The sequence below is a fragment of the Enhydra lutris genome, unplaced genomic scaffold (genome assembly GCF_002288905.1).
Source record: "Enhydra lutris kenyoni isolate GAN:26980312 unplaced genomic scaffold, ASM228890v2 scaffoldscaffold13, whole genome shotgun sequence".
NCBI classification, from domain to species: Eukaryota; Metazoa; Chordata; class Mammalia; order Carnivora; family Mustelidae; genus Enhydra; species Enhydra lutris.
This window is the reverse complement of record NW_019154097.1, coordinates 30,999,242-31,016,429: the sequence shown is the minus strand read 5'-3', so window position 1 is coordinate 31,016,429 and position 17,188 is coordinate 30,999,242. Positions and strand designations below refer to the sequence as shown.

The 17,188-nt window shown below is 50.3% G+C and overlaps 1 protein-coding gene across 3 annotated transcripts in view; it reads right to left on the bottom strand.

Moving 5' to 3' along the window:
• Positions 1 to 13,070: 13,070 nt before the first annotated feature.
• The window catches only part of LOC111145820 (PBX homeobox 3), a 214,656-nt gene continuing 210,538 nt past the window's right edge, over positions 13,071 to 17,188 (bottom strand). The window contains exon 8 of one of the 3 annotated variants that reach the window (XM_022501072.1): positions 13,071 to 14,622. Coding sequence is in view for 2 of the 3 variants with exons in the window: in XM_022501070.1 (XP_022356778.1) it covers positions 14,530 to 14,622 (93 nt within the window). In the remaining variant the exon portion in view is untranslated. The remainder of the gene's footprint in view (positions 14,623 to 17,188) is intronic. The other 2 variants (XM_022501070.1, XM_022501071.1) reach the window with 2 other exon arrangements.

Below are 17,188 nucleotides of genomic sequence, written 5' to 3'. Positions count from 1 at the left end.
GAGCCTGCTTCTCCCTCTGCCTCTGCCTGCCATTCTGTCTGCTTGTGCTTGCTCTCTCTCCCTGTCTGACAAATAAATAAAAAATCTTTAAAAAAAAAAGAAAAAGAAAAAAAGAAAGACTGTTCTAAACATAGAGAAAGGCAGGTGCAAAGGCCCTGAGGCAGGAGTGTGCCCAGCAGGTATTCAAAGGACAGAAGGAAGGTCCATGTGACTAGAAGAGCTAGCTGTTGGGTGGGGGGGGGGGGTCCTGAGACAGAGAGGGGGTAGATGGCATGAAACATGACAGACTTTGGGCCTATACAGAGAGGTATGAAATGGGAGGGATGTTGGGACAAAGAGAAGGGATCTGTGAATTAATGTACATCGGGCATTCAGTGTGAGTCAGTGTGTAAGTGGTCAATTAATAGGAGTTATGATTATTGCTGCTTATAATTAGATGATTCCTAACCCTTTTATAGTGGGGTGGGAGTGCCTTAGGGTCCCCTCTCTGTAGGCAGAAGCCAGATTTGAGGGACCCAGACTGTCCCCCATGGGCTGGGGGCTGCTCCCTCTCTCAGCCCCTCAAAAATTTTCCAGGGCCTCCCCGGGCCTTGGGAAGTTTGGGGAGGGAGAGGGCGGGGCCACAATCACAATGGCGTTAAATCAGACCCCCCGCTCCAGACGAAATCGCACCGAGAAGTTGTTAATACCTTTATTATGGGCCAAAATGTATTCACGATATTAAAAGACATCCCATTTCTGCCCCCTGTGTCACATCTGAGATGTAGCATAGATAAATGATCTATCACCACATGAGATCTACCGAAACCATTAGTAACCATGACATTTTGACGTCAGATTTTAAAAAATTCCTAAGTAATCTTCTTGATTTATGAAATGCTGTCTGGGTTCATCGAGAGAGATCTCAGATTTATCACCGCCTGGTTAGAATTATTAATGATTTTCAATTTGTAAATCTGAAGTCGAGAAAGTCTGTGGGCTCTGGGTAAAAACTCCCGCCGACCAAGGCCCAGCCTCTCCTCCAGCCAGAGTTCAGCCTAGGGAGAGATGGTCCTTCTCGCCAACATTCTGTCCCCGGGACATCGTGTCCCAGCCAAGCCCGTCTGTCCACAGCATGTGAGACTGAGGGCAGAACAGAGGCAGGACCTGCTCTGGGCAGAAGTATTGGTCCCGCTTCACAGGACAGAGGCCCACCTCCCTCCCCCAGCTTCTCACCTAGGCCTGGAAAGCTGCTCCAGCAAATTCAGGCAGGCCTGGCCAGGAGGGACATCGTGGGGGTTGGGGGCAGCCAAGAGTCCCGACCACCCCTTGGGTCTGGTTTAGGCTTCAACTCAGCCGTAGGCCCTTTACATCACTGGGAAACCCATCCAACCCCTCCTTGCCCAAGGCAGTGGCTGAGCAACTGGATTTGGAAGTGACCCAGCGGCAAACGCCCCTTCTCATACCAACCCGGGCCACAGACCCCAGAGCAAAGGACCCCCCGCTGGAGAAGAACAGGTATCAGACACGCCAGTTTTTTTCTTGATCCACAATTCAAAGGGAAAATTGGAACCATATTTCTGTAAGTTTCAGAAGCTGGAAGGTGAGTTTTTGATCAATGCAGGGAGACAGGTCATGCAGCACCCCGCTTTTCCCTCTGGGGTAGGTTCAGGTCAGGGGGCAGCGATGAGGCAGGAAGTCCAAGCAGAGAAGGGGAAAGACAGAGGGAGGCTAAATGCCAGGCTTTCTCCATTCGTAGTCTCACGTCAGCCTCCCAAAACACCTGCGAGGGTGACATCGTTACTCCCATTTCACAGATGAGGAAAGTGAGGTGCAGAGGCCCAAGCAGCCTGAGGTCACACAGTGGAGAAGCGAAGGAGCAGGGTGAGGTCTCTGGCTGCAGCCGTTGTGCTTGAGGTCCAGACCTCCAGCCTCGCACCGGTCAAGTGCATCCTGCTGAGGTTTCCCAGGGACCCCCCAGCATCGTGAGGCAGGCAGGGTACCTAGTTTAACCACAGTCACGCCTGCTTGATCACAAAGCTCATGACGCACACTCCTGCCCACACCCTCCCACATTCACAGACACGGACACTGGCACACACGTGTCCCTCCTGCACAAGGATCCTGCCGGCCCCGTCCTCCCGCTCCTCCAGCCTCCCCACATCCCGTCACAGCCTGAGGCCTGGGACCCATCCTGCAACCTCACTGGCACAGTCTGCTCCCCTGGGCCGGAGTTCGGGGGCCCTCGGAGCCAGGGCCCTCGGAGCCGCAGCCCTCCCCCTGCCCGTTCTTCAGGATCCCCTGCCCCGTTCTCTATGGTGTCCTTGGGGGGAGCGGGGGGACCTGCATCTCAGACTCCCCCCACTCTAGGCCAGGTAGCCACCGTCACCAGCAAAGGGCTCAGGTCTTATCCCTCCCTGCTAGGCCCAGTAGACTTCACTTCTGTCCTGGCTTTTCCCTGCCTGGTCATAACCTATCCTGGCAAGAAGTCTCTGGTCGTGGTCGCCTGGCCTCAGTTTCCCCAGGGGACCTCGGTCAGTCCTCTTTGGAGCAGGTTGGCTGGAAGGACCACAGGGTCAGCCCAGCCAGATGAGGCTGAGGGTTGGGAGGGCAGAGGCGCTCCAGACCACGCAGCTGAGGGGCTCTCTCCAATAGCATCTGGTAGCAGGGACAGCAAAGACCCATAGCCAGACACATCCAAGCTCAGGGCTCGGCCAGGCGGGCGGGAGTGGGAGAGGGGATTGGGGCAAGGCAGGATTTGTTACAGCAGTGATGGAAAACTAGTCTCGATTCTGGGACCCAGAAGTGGGGTGCTGCTGTAACAAGTACGTAGAAAATGGAGAAGTGCCTTTGGAAGTGAATGGTGGACAGAGCTGGAAACTTTCTGAGACACATGATAGAAAGAGCCTAGATGGCCTTGAGCAGACGCTGAGTAGAAATATGGAGGCTGAGTATGCATCTCCTGGGAGATGAGGAGAACAGAGATCGAACCCAGGTTCTCGGGGGCACTGGGGCATCACACTGTGATGGGGAAGCCAGAGGGAGAGATGGGTCCTGAACAAGGGCCTGAAAAGAAGCACTGATGATAATGGCGGTGGCCGTGGTGTTGATGGGGGAGGGGGAGGTGCTGGAAGTGACAGTGATGCTATTTAATGTTGTGGCGACAGTGGTGACTCTGATGGTGGTCCAGGCACCTGCTTGAGAATTTGCCCAAGTCAGGGACCCACAGACGCGAACCGTTCCCTCTTCACGGCTGAGTCGGGAGTTTAGGCTCCCAGCATAGGGGCCAGGACTCACCTTCTGGGGAAGTGAACACATTCTTGGCATCTCTGGAACTACCTTGAACATCTGCCTCCCCCCCAGGTCTGTGCTGGGACATGAGGCCAAACAAGGAATGAAGCCAGGGCCTCCCCCAAGGGGAGGGGAAGAGTTTGGGGCTCAGCTTAACCCAGAGTGGAGTTGGAGGGAGAGGAGGAGTCTGTGGGGCTGGAGATGCCCCTGGGCTGCCCCGAGGGTCCCTGGGATGAAGGACCCTGAGTCTAAGCCGTCTGAGCAGTGGAGAGGGCCCCCCACAGTGGGTGCCAGGGTCCCGCACAGCGGCAGTCGGGGCAGCCCCTGGCCAGAAAACCAGGATGTCCTGTGTCCACGAGATCACCCCCACCTGGAGAGGCAGGAGGGAGCCCCTGAGTGATGAGTCAATGTCTGGGCACCAGGCCCAGACTCCATTTAATTCAGAAAAGTCAAGAGAAGGGATGAACAGAGGGATGTCAGAAAGCACCTGCATTTCCGAAGCACAGGCTGAGCGTCAGCCTCGCACCGTCTCTCTGGAGACCCATGGCACCTCATGGAGGAAGGTGCAATGATTAGCCCATTTCACAGATGAGGAAACCGAGGCCAGGGCCTCACTGGGATTTCGCCTATGCTCAACCCATATTCACACCCTGTCCATTTTGCCCGAGGACTCTGAGTACCCTGGCTTCATCACGCTGGGGTCCCTAGAACCTGCTGAGGGTCAGCTATGGCCATGACCCTTCCTCACAGGGGGCCTTAGGCCATATTCCTTCCCTAGAGCTGCTAGGAAACACAGCCATCTTGTGGATTTAAAACAACAGAAATGGGTTCTCACACAGCTCGGGAGGCCACCAATCTAAAAATCGGGGTGTTGGTGCATTGGTTATTCCTGGAGGCTGGGAGGGAGAATCTGTTCCATATCTTTTTCCCGCTTCTGTTGGTTGCAAGAAACCCTTGGTGTCCCTTGCTTTGTAGAAACATCACTCCAATCTCTGCCTGGGTCTTCAAGTGGCCTTCACCCTGTGTGTGTATGTGTGTGTGTGTGTGTGCGTGTGTGCACGCGTGTGTGCCTGCTCTCTTCTTGGAAAGGTAAGGACACAAGTCACATTGGATAAAGGGCTCCCCCTAATCCAGTATCACCAGTTACCTTGATTTTACTTGCAAAGACTCTCTTTCCTAAAAAGGTCGCATTGCCATTTCCTGGGGATTAGGACTCTACCCTATCTTGGGATATTTGGATAATTCAACCCATGACACAGGCCTCAGAGTTTTCATCCGCTCTGCTAGAATGTTAGCCACCGCCCGGGGGTGGGGGGTTTGCGGTTTATCATGGTGTCCGCTGCTTCTGCGGGGCCTAGACGCCACGCCCCGCACACAGTAGGTCCTCCGCAAATGTCATCGAGGCAGAAAATAAATCTCAAAAATCCTTCCTGCCCTTAGGATAGGAACATACCCACAACCGCCCTAATACATGCCCTATCCTAGACGCGTGGGCCCGGCAGCACAGAGACACACCCAGAGACACACGCCGTCAAACACGGGCCACCCCCTCGCGCTCACACCAGCGCCGCGCGGTGCCCAAGGGACGCCCACCCAGAGTCACGCGCCAGCCACCGTGCGGCTCTAGAGACCCGCTCCTTACAGCGGCCAGATGCCACGTATTGTTAAAGCCTCAGACATCTATTCCGCTGTTGTGACCCACTAGGGGCAGGGGGACGCTATTCCCGGAGGCCTTATTTTATCCTGTATTCATCGCTGAAGGCTTGGAAACTCTAATTTTGTTATAATGTGCAGATTAAGCAACTGTTTCCAGCGGAGCAGGTGCCAGTGGGTCAGGCGGGTGGAGCTGGGGCGAGGAGAAGCCGGCGAGCACCCCAGGCACTCAGCGGAGGCGTGGAGGGGACAGTCCAAAGGCTGAACAGCAGCTCATTTGGACAAGACACCGGAGCAAACCTGCTCCTGTGGTTGCAAATGTCTCCCCAAAGGACGTGTCTGGATCAGGTGTTCCCGCATCCAGAGTACTGATGAATGAACAGCTACTGTTCGCAACACCCTTGGCTCAGCGATGTGGAAGGAAGACCTCATCGCGTCCTCGCCCGGTCCTGGGAGGGACTACTTCCAGTGTACCCATGCCCAGATTCCCGTGTGGGCCCAGAGGGCCGATCCCCAAAGGCCAAGTTTCTCCCATTCGACACCCCACCTGGATGGGACTCTGTTGGTGGGAGCCTGAGCATCGTGATGGAGAAAATGATAAAGATTACTGAAAGATACTATAGGATTTCCCTTATACCTATACTCTAAAAAACAAAATAAATGAATAAACAGAAGCAAACTCATAAATACAGAGAAAAAACTGGTGGTTGTGGGGGGTGGGCAAAAGTAGTGAAGGGGACTAAGAGCTACAAACTTCCAGTTATAAAATAAATAAGTCATGAGGATGAAAAGTAAAACATAAGGAATATAGTCAATAATAGCATAATAACTTTGCACGGTGACAGATGGTAGCTAAACTTACTGTAGTGAGCATTTTGGAATGTATGTAAGTGTTGAATCACGATGTTGTACACCTGAAACTAATACAATATTGTAGGTCAACTATACTTCAATTTTTTAAAAATTAAAAAAAACTTTGATGGAAGGCATTAAAGAAAATCTAAATAAATGAAGATAGACATCTTATTCACAGATTAAGCCTCAATATTTGAAATATATCAGTTCTCCTAATGTGATCCAAATCAAAATCTCAACGAATTTTTTTAATGGCACTTGACAAGCTGATTCTAAAATTTATGCAGAAATATAAAGGACCATGTATTTCCAGAAGATTCCCAAAGAACAAGGCGAGAGAACTTGCTCTATCAGACAGCAAGCCTCGGTGGTACGGTCACAGAGACACACATAGAGTCCAGCAGCTGCATGAGCCCAGAAATAGAACTACACACAGCGGACAGTTGATTCACGAGGGAGATGTTACTGCAGATCACTGACAAAAAGATGAACTTTCCAATAAATGGTATTGGGACAATTAGACCCCTACCTCACACCATACGCAAAAAGCAGTGGCCAAAGAGGAAAACACTTTGCTTAATGACTAATTATTGTACTTCCGTTCATTAAAACACTCTGCAAATCAATAAGAAAAAGACAAACATTATAGAAATGGGCGAAAGGCTTCAACAGGTGCTTCATAGAAGAGAACGCTTGATCAATAAACACGTGAAAAGATGCTCAATCTCATTAGTAATCATTTGAATGGAAATTTGAATTAAAATCACTTTGTTATATCATCATCTAACCACCAGGTTGGAAGAGAAGATGTAAATACTAAATGTTAACAAGTATGTGGGATCAGTACCACCGCTTTGGAGCATTTGGAGATTTGGCCTTCCTAGTAAAGTTCAAGAGCGGCATCTGTGCAATGCCAGATTCACTCTGGAGAAACTCTTGCACCGGGGCACCAAAGTGAGCTGAACAGCACTATTCCCGTTTCTGTGCCTCTCCTTCCCCCAGACCAGGCTAGGGGAGTTCCTCTCCGGGTCCCTCCTGAGCCAGCACTCTGGGGAAGAGCTGATTCTCCACCACTGAGGGCTCTCCCTTCTGTAAGAGGGCTTCCCCAAGGCTTCCCTAAACCCTTGCCTCCCCATATACCTTGGGGCAACACAACCCACTGGTCAATTTTGCAAAATTTACTTCTTCCAAACCTCTTTAGGGAAGGTGTGGCACTCAGACCTAGACCCCAATGCAAATCCTTTCCTGCTTAGCCCTCTGCTTCCTCCTCTATTACAGGGGCTGAGCAGGCAGTGTGCTGTTGGGGGGAGGAGAGTCCTGGGAGCTCCGTGGGAGGAAGTCACTCTCCGTCCTTACGATGCACCGCTCCCTTCAGTCTTTTTTTTTTTTTTAAAGATTTTATTTATTTATTTGACAGAGAGAGATCACAAGTAGGCAGAGAGGCAGGCAGAGAGAGAGGGAAGCAGGCTCCTCACAGAGCAGAGAGCCCGATGCGGGGCTCGATCCCAGGACCCTGGGATCATGACCTGAGCCGAAGGCAGAGGCTTTAACCCACTGAGCCACCCAGGCACCCCCGCTCCCCTCAGTCTTACCTGGACCTCCATTTCCTCCACCCAGACTGTGCCTTTCTCTGAGCCTACTTGAACTCCTCTTTGCAGAAGCCTTCCTCTACCTCCAGCCCGTGAAGATCTCTCCCTTCCCAAAGCTTCCCAGCTATCAGCAAGTCAACAGAGATGTCCCAGAAGATCATCACATAGAAGGACACATTTCTGCTGTTGGAGAAACTGGGAGAATTCAACAGCCCCAGGTCCAGATGGGGAGGTTGCGCAGGCAGTGGTGTGGAGGGAGAAGGGCGGGGAAACCACCGTGTAACCAGCTCAGCCCCCGTCACCAGCACAGCTTCTGGCACATAGTAGGTGCTCAGTACATCATGGTTGACCATCAAACCCAACAACTGGGATATAGTCAGACTTCATGAACCCAAGCATCTAGGCTGATGCACATGGGTTTTGACAGACACACGCAATCATACCTACGTGTGGCCATGAACATTGACATGCTAAATATCTACCTGCACACACACCCTCACACACACACACACACACACACACACACACACACACACACACACACATTGTCCCAATGCCGAGGCCCGCTCCAGCCAGCATCCTAACGCACATAAATGCTGCCTCCCACACAAAGCTCATTTATTTTGATTTATGAATATTACAAAAATACACCTGAGCGTCTTCTTGGGATTCTCTGATCCTAACATAGGTCCCCACGATATTGCTTTTCTGCTCCTGGTTACCTGAAATTAGCAGAGTAATTCGAAATCTGCATCTTTATTTAAAAGAAAAAACTGTAGATGCAGAATTATAAAAATTTAATATGCTCCCAGGAAAATGAAAAATGAGAGGTTGTGATCTCGTCTAACACTTTCAAATGTGTTTATTAATTCATGTTTTAAATCATAAGTTTCATTCGGTGAGAGCCATGCACAGCAATAAGCCCGTTTTAAAATATTAATGAATAAACAATATTTCTCTATTGAAATATAACATGCTTCTTTGAACAATGGACCACCAGTAATAAATCAAAAGCAGGAGAAAATTGCATTTCATATTTAATACAAGTTGAACTCTGCCTTTTTATAAATGATATCTTTTTTGTTTAATTGGCGTCCGTTCAGATCTAGCAGATTGCTAATAAAATTCTGGATTTCCATATTTAATGATGCGTACACTTTCTGCTGAAATTTTACCAGGAAAAGGGAATCAGCCTTTTATTCTCTCCTGAGATGGTGGTGAGAGGTGAGGCCAAGGCCTCTGTCCAGGCTTGAGGGCAGAGGGGGGTGAGCAGGGCAGAGGGAGTGGGTTGAAGAGGCTGGGCCTCTCCTAGGGACCCCACGTGGCAGCTGACACCCCCCTGACGACCCGTCTGCTGACCGGAAGTAGTCATTCCAACCAGAAGGGCCAGAGACTGGTGTCCCCTTCTGATCGGGGGCACTATCATAATAACAATAGAAAGAAGAGAAGCCACTCTATCCCAATTGCCATGCGTGCATCAGCTCATTAATCTTTATGCCAGCCCTAGGAGGAAGGGAGGAACAGCTCCCCATTTTACAGGTGAGGAAATCGAGGCCACACAGTAGAGTGAGGAGGTGCTGTGCCCGCGGTCACACACAGCGGGTAAGTGGCAGGATTTAGCCTGACCCTGGGGCCCCAGCTCTTCACACAACAACACGCGGCCTTGAAGGACATGCATGATCTCGGGTCTCAGAAGACCTCGGTTTTATCAGCAGTGAGTGAAGTGGGACAGCAACCAGAGTGCGAGCGCAGATCACGGGACGGGATAGGAAAGAACAGCTGGCCACGGCCTCTGGTCCCCGCAGGGCCCTTTGCTGCACCAGCCAGCTCTATCTTCCCGTCAATGCTGGGAGGCAGGTGCTTGACAGCTAAGGAAACTGAGGCACAGGGAGGTTGCACGACTTGCCCAAGGACATGCAGCCGGTATGAGGCAGAGCCGGACTCAACCACAGGCAGTTTCACTCGGAGCCCACGTTCATGGGTGCTCAGCCCTGGGGCTTTCCTAGCCATGGGGCCACATTGAACCCCCGGCATCCATTTCTGTCCCTGTGACGGGGCCAGGAGCCCCTGGGCTGTGAGGTGTGGCTCCTGGCAGTGCACTGGGCGGGGCGCAGCTGGAAGCAGGCTCCGTGCAAATCGGCTGAGTCTGTGACAGGGGACATCTCAGAGCTGAGAGGTGGTTGGGTCCCCAGGTCCGGCGGGGAGGAAGTGCTGGCCATTTGTTGTCCTGAGGGGCTTGTGGACTCAGTAGTCTTCCTGAAGGTGTCCCTGGGATCCCAGGTTGCTGGGGACAGGAGCCCATGGCTCTGATGGGGGTGGTGGTACGCCTGAGGAGGTCTCTACTCAGGTCCCAAGTCGGGCTCACCAACGGTGACTGTCCGTTGTGTTAGAAAGAGACACTTTGATAAGCCAGTCAGGCACAAAGCGTTAAAAATGGGAGTTTTGGCTTCAGACCCACGCAGACTCATGTTCCGGCTCTGTGTGTCTTTGGCCAAGTGGCTTCAGTTTCCGTTTTTATAAAGCGGAGGTGATAGCAGGACGAGGCTGCTGTGAGGGTTTGGAGAGTGAGCCTGGGAAGGGAGCGAGCAAGCATCCGTGCGGCTTCTCTGACAGTTCTGCTTGCTGTGCCCCTGCTCTCTGCACAGCCTTGTCCCTGGCCTGGTCTGCCCTTCCCTGAAGCTACCCCTCTAACCCCCTTGCCCTGTCCTAATCCTCTCTTCCTGAGGTCCTCCCTGGACGTCCAGAAGGGGCTGCACAGTCTGGCTCTGTCAGAGGGCGCAGAGGTCTGGGTTCAGCCTTAAAGGACGGGCATTCATCAGGGAGACGGTACGGGAACAACGTTCCAAGAAGAGAGAACAAGGAAACTCAGGCTCAAGAGGTGACGTCCCATGTCCAAGGTCACACAGCTGGCGGGAGGCAGAGCCAGGAATCAGGAGGCAGACCCAGGGTAGGTTGGAGATCTGCTCACACTGAATGGCTGGTGGGCAGTGGGCTCAGTGGCCGGGGGCTGGGGCTAAGGGCACAGCGCCTGGGACCTGCGCTCACCCACGGGGCCCAGGTAGGACTCTGCCCGTAACAAAGTACATGCAGGACACGTGCCCCAGGCCCTGTGCTCAGCACTTCTCATTCATCATGACAGCTGCCCTCCCAGGTCCACTTGCCTCCATTAGTTACGGTGCCAGGCCCGGCCAAGCCCCAGTACGTGGCTCTTCCTGTCCCTTGTGCCCAACCCTGTGACCGGTAGAAATGGACAGGACCACACGGAGCCTGCGACACACATCTTGTACACACTACAGGACACACATAGTCAGGTGGTCTGGGCAACAGAGGCACCGATGGCAGACTTGCAAGCTCTGATGGGTGATGGGGGATGACTCTCCTTGTCCCCCAGAAGGGAACCCCCCCGGGAGGTTGGTGGCCCAGGTTCACAGGAGCCCCTCTCCAGCCCGCAGCAAGCGGCTGCTGGGAGGGGCCACCTCCAGCTCTGTGGGAGATCACGGACAGGTGGTGTTACCTCTCGGAGCCTCAGAGTCCGAGCACGTGGGGCTCTGTGGGCATTAAATAAGATGCTGTACACAAAGCACCTGGCCCAGGGCCGGTCCGCAGGAGGTGCTCAAGAAATCGCAGCTGTCAGCCCCAAGAAGGCACCTTGCTCCTGGCGCCGACGCACATTTCACACGTAAAACACCACTGCACGTGGGAGACCCATCCACACCAGAAGGGCGCCGCTCTGGAACACTGCCTCTCCCGCCTCCGCTTCTGGCCAGGGAATGGCACAGGAGGCTGCCCAGTACGGGGTTACAGGGTTGTTCTAACCTAGTCTGCACGGCCACACTGCTCATGCGCAGCTGTGCACGAGGCTGATCCATGTGCCACATTAGCTGCTCATTTAGGCTCCAGAAACTCATGAACATACATGTAGGCTCCCCTGAGCACGCCTGTGCCCGTGTGCATCTTACTGTATTATATGCGTGGACAGGCCCCTTAGCCTGTCATGGGGTGTGATTTTCCGTGATTGATGGCTGTTATTTCCTTTGATCTTGTGAATGGATTGTGGGATCCTCATTTCTCAACTCTTGGGGTTCAGAAACCTACCATCCTTTCCGATACCTGCACGAGTGTTTGCTATCTGAACCAGGCGCAGGCCCAGGGTCTTGGCTTCTCAAGGGCTAGGGCCTGATTTCATTCATCTCTGGGTACAGCCCTTAACCCATTGCTTGACCAAGAAAAGGTGGTCTGATGAAAATCCACGAGATGAATATATTTCACCCAATCTGGAGTGTGAAACGTAAGAAACTTGGGGCCCACGCCATGGCCCAATTTCCTTCCCTATGAAGTAAGGATGCTTCTGTCCCCCTAGAGAAGAGCAAAGAGGGGAAACGTGAGGGCTCCCCACCCAGGACGTAGGAAAGAGACTGGGATCTTAATCCAGGCCTTCCCAGAATCAAGCCTCAGGCTCACCGATCTTCCTTCAAGGCCATTTGTCTGCTCGAGAACCTCCGACAAGCGCTGCTATGTGCCTCTCTCAACCGGCTGGCCTGACATGAAAACTGAGATACACTTCTTAGGAAGTGTGTGTTTCTGGATATTAAAGAAGACGTATTTGTGTGCACAAGTGTCAGATTTCCACAGGATATTTTTGCAAAACCACATAGCCTGGAGATTGTTTTATGTACAAAGATAAGAAAGGCTGACCCATAAGCTAATTGAATCATGCAAATAACTACTTAGCCACAGGAGAGATTCCTACAGGCAGGCTGAGAGCCCACATGAAGGAGGACAGCTTTGGAGGGCGATCTATTCTGTAAAGTTTACTCTCGCGGTATAACTGCAAGATTAATGGGAATGGTGGCCCTAGACCTTGTTTTGCTTGGCTCTACCAACTGAAATAGTAAAAGTTGTATTTATCATAGACAATTTGCTGCAGCTGATTAACATTAATCTGATTTCCTGTGAGTCAGTTTCCTTGAGATATAGTAAACAGGCCAATTACCTGCTCTCCACTTCTTTTATGGTAAAGATTTAGATATTCACGACAGAGGTGTATGTAAACATATGGGACTCCTGGCTATTTTAGTAAAACAAAAACAATGCTTAATCTAATTAAAGTCTTTCTTGTTGGCCTAACATTTTATCAGTCTAGAATTTTAAAGGGAATACTTAGAGAGGGTGTGAAGCTTTGGGGTTTTTTTCCGTAGCTATCTGAGGCTCACTCTTTTCAGAGGAACTCTTGCTTGTTCTTAACTGGTATCTCACGGAAGCCCTGAAATGAGGTTGACGAGACTAGTTATTGTTTTAATAAATGACAGAAAAGGTCTTTTCCATCAAACAAGTGCCAGGGGCATCATCAGGTCAGGAGAATGTGAGCTCCTGGGGCAGAGACACCTGGGTTCAAAGCATGGCCCCTTGTTGTCCCAACTCTGTGACTTTGCGGCATTCGCTTAACTTTTATGAGCTTTACTTTCCTAATCTCTGCCAGGGGGACGAATAGCTTCCTTGTGGCATTCTTAGAACGCAGGGATCAGGGGAGGACATGCCACAGCGGTCCATGAGCCAGTCAGGAGCGCACCCAGAGAGAGCCGTTGGTCGGTAAGGGCTCGTCCTCCAGTCCCTGCTTCCCTGTCATTTCCAAGTCCCTCTGTGACCGGGACAGCTGGACCCGCCCCGGCCCGCTCCCGTGGCGGTGGAGTTAAGACACAGCAACATTTAATCATGAAAGCAAAAAGTTTATTCATGTTTGAAACTACATAGAGCTACCACGAGGAAGACTTTTTCAATCCAGGGTGTAATCCAGTTAGAAAGGAACACGAAACATTTTTAATACATTAGAATCACCGCCACAAATTATTTTCATGACTCAATCAGTTTCAGAATCGCATACAATACAAAAAGAGAGGAAGGAGAGGGGGCCCCAGCGCGCAGGGTAAAGTGTACAGTACCGAATACTGGACTCTGAATGCATCACGATCGGCGCTGCTTTTTTTCCTTTTTTTCTTTTTTGCATGGATTAGTAACAAGATGAAGGACATTCAAAATGCTTTCTCAGTATTTACAACAGTTCTACTGATCCCGTGTTCATTGAAGACCCAATGTTTCCACACTCGGTTTTTTAAAGGTTGCAAATGCAACCCTGATTTTTTTTTTCTTTTAAAAGATTACAATGTACAATTACATTTTATGAAGGGAAACAAAGAGTTAATTACAAGATGCAAAAAGGTAAGAAAGAGACGAACTACAGCGTGAGTATTGTTCAGAGGTAGTAAGTGAGCACTCTAAGCTACAGAACATGTTGAAATTCTATTGGTTTGTATGAGTTCGCATGAGGTAATCAAGCTGTGTTTTGATTGGTGAGATGTATAAATACTCTTTTGCTACACTATATACAACACTCCAGAGAGCAGGGCCCCTGCCGATGCCCAGAGGACCGAGCAAACCTTGACAAGCCCGTGCAGCACCCAGCGCACACCGTACAACCCCAGACAGGTCTCGTGTTCACCTCTATCAGCAGCAAGCGTCTTCATCCCCCAGAACAATCTGGATCCATAATTTAATTACCGAGCAGACTCTGGGCACTGGTGCTTCCAGAGAGAGAAAAGATGCTACCAGTCTCTGATCTAATTATAACATAAGAGATCGAAACACAAACGTGACCAGGAAGATTCTTAAACAAACCATCGTTAACAGAGATAGCCAAACAGCTCCTTTATTCTAACCCCATTAGCGATATGAAAGAAAGACAATCAAAGTCTGCGATGGAAATATGCGAGAAAGTCAATTTAGGTGAGGTGAATCTTTGCATCTGCTTTAACGATTGAGGTTTAGCATATATTGTACTTTTTACCCTTAAGGCCAAGTAATTGGCAACTGTGAGACCATTAATGTAAAATATCGATAATAAATTATGATAAAATAGCTACAGGACTGTCAACAATGTTAAATCTTGGCCTAATTGGATAAAGTGCTTTTTTAACATTGTGTGTTTTTAAGTATAAATACAAATGATTATGATTCCTTAAAAAACTGATTTACCAAGTTCTCTAATAAGACAAGGTTTTACAGTAAAGCTGTAGACGGTGGGCTACAAAAACGCTTTCCTTTTCCTCCTATTGCTCTGAACGCACTTATCGAGGCATGTCAGCTCAGGGAGAAGTGTTGCCGGAAGTTAGTTAGAGGTATCCGAGTGCACGCTTCCTGGGCCTTCTGTAGGGGAAGTCACAGAAGATGGAGTTGTTGCGTCCTGCCAGCCTCCATTAGCCTGAAAGGAGAATCGCAGTTCAACGGGTGCACGTCTCCAGATTAATTCTCCTCCCCAATTTCAAATACCCAGATGACAACGTGAGAGCAAAGCTACATTAGCAAAATGTATTTTCTAAACCCACTTTGGCAGGAGTTTGAAGCATGTGTTAAAGTGGGATTAAATGCATGTAAAGCAAATCCATCCCACCAAGTAAAGTCTTGGCAATAAATCAGCTCGCTGAAGGAGGGCCTCGGCGAGCCTCAAGCTGGCGTGCGGCTTGGCCTTTGATTGGCTGTAAAAAATAAAGTGACTCGGAGAGAAATCTTTTCGAAAGGGAGCAGTGGAGAAGCTCGATGCAGTGCCTCCGCCAGACCTTGGGCTCCACGAAGTATAAACTTCAGCCCGGCTTAATCCTCGTTTCCAAAGAGAAGAGGTTGCCCCCCTCCCCTTTCCACGCACGCCTGACAGCCAGCTACTGTAACCCTTGGAAAATGAAGGCCAGAATTTCCCTCCAAATAGCATCTTCCGGAATGAAAATGCATGAACTGCGGAGGGGCCCACTATTCAAATCTGTATTCCAATTATCTCTAACTGGAGCGCCTCTCCGGGAGGTTGCTACGGCTGCTCACGTGCCGCCGGCCCTTCCTGCCTCGGACCTGCGTCGCGGTAACAGTGCTCAGAAACAAATTCGCCTTCTGTCTCGGCCCATAGAGGCAATTGCTGAAATCAATGTCTGATCAGATTTCTGCTGTGGCAGACAGCTTGTCGCTACATATTTTTATGTCAGTCAAGAAGAGGGAGGTGCTGGGCCCGTGAGTTGGGGAACACTGAGTGGAAGTGACGGGGCGGGCCTTTCTGGAGAGAAGAAGGCGAGGGGGAGCGGGCTGCCACCAGTGCCTGCGGCTCAGACCCGCCTCCCGCGGTGCTGTCCCCAGACCCGGACCTCCCACGCCAGTGCTGGGGTGGGTCACGAGGCCCCCCTGCCTCTTTCCTCTTTTGCCTCCGTCTGCGACTTCTCCCGTGAGTCCACCCAAAAAGGCTTCTTTGAGGCCTGTGCCACTGGGCCCCGAGAGAACTCCACCCGGGGTCCCCGCCCAGCCTGGGACGGGCTTCTAGGTGAGCCTTGTGCTCGGTGGGCCCGGTGGGTCCGTCCCTTTCTCCCAGGGTCACTGTCCTTGGAGAGTGCCCTGTCTTCTGATTGCACCCTGCTGCACGGAAGGCACCTTTCCCGCCTCCAGGACCAAGAGCAAGGGAGGGGAGGCGGGTAGCAACGAGGCAGAAAAGAGCAGAGCCAAAGGGAAAAGGATTTCCCGGGCTCGAGGCCTATCAGATTCCGGCCAGGAAAAAGGTAACACCAAGGCGATGCATTTCCAAAGCCTCGGTTGTGCAGGCTGGACGGTGACACGCGCACGTGTGTTGGTGGGACTCTAAGCCATCCTCTTCTCTAAACGGTAAGCTGTTTTTGCCCCTCAGGTATGAAAAATCTACTTAGAAAAAGAAAAACTCTTACACAGATACAAGTCTGAAGATATTCCATCTGAAGTAAACATCATTCCTCTTTTATCCAAATTTATAAACAACAAATGTACAATATTTTTACCCAGCGTGGCAGCTGGAGGAGAGGTTGTCAGCAAGCATTCTTTTTTTCAAAATAAATTAATCCTTCCTCTGGTGGTTTGAGATTATGCAGTGTATTATACAACAGCGCCTTATCAAGCCTCATCAGTGAAGATGGAATTCATGTCTCTAAAATGCTGCAGGCAATCACAGTTTCATATTTTATCATGTTGATAAGGATATCGCACATTCTCTGAAGCATTTCAAAACACTTAAATGAAAAAGGAGAAATGCAACTAAAAGGCTTTTTATATGGTTTGTTGTGGGTTATTATGAGTTATTTATAAACCCAAAAAGAAAGATTTGACATTTCAAATGTAAAAGATTTGAGTATTTAATGGTCCTTTCTTCCCTTTACAATTGAACATCCTCAATCACTTTTTCAATCATTAATATTTACTCTCACAGCAAGCGAAGGCCCTAAAAAGGGAGAATTTTGTCCACTTTCCTCCTGACTCTACCACCAGGCTTTGAGCAGTTCGTTTCCTCCCGAAGTCTGGAATCCCAGGTTCTGTCCGCTCCTGCCCTCCCCAGCTCCAGCCTGATACCCAACCACCGCCTCCCTACCCCAGCTCCCTTTCCACACCTGTGCATTCTGCCATTTTCCATCCATGTCGGTATAGGGTAAAAGTAAAGTTTTGGTGAATTTGTTACACAAGATAAAATGATTTCCTCCATAAAAAAAAAAAAAAGAGGCAACTAAAAGTGCCACTAAAAGTGCCGAACATGTTTTCTATCCCACATCGACAATGCAGCCAGCTTGCTCTTAAGAACAGAATTTTTTGTTTAGCTTGGTCTGGGGCCCTTCAAGTCTGTCCCCTTCATGTGGGCTTTGTGTGGGAATGTTTCTTGCTGCTTGATTTGAAGATAAATGACCTGCTTTCCACCATCTCCCTACAGCACAGCCAGTAGGAGACGGCATCTTAACGGGCTGACGTGTGAGTTCTCTACTGACGACAGAACGCCT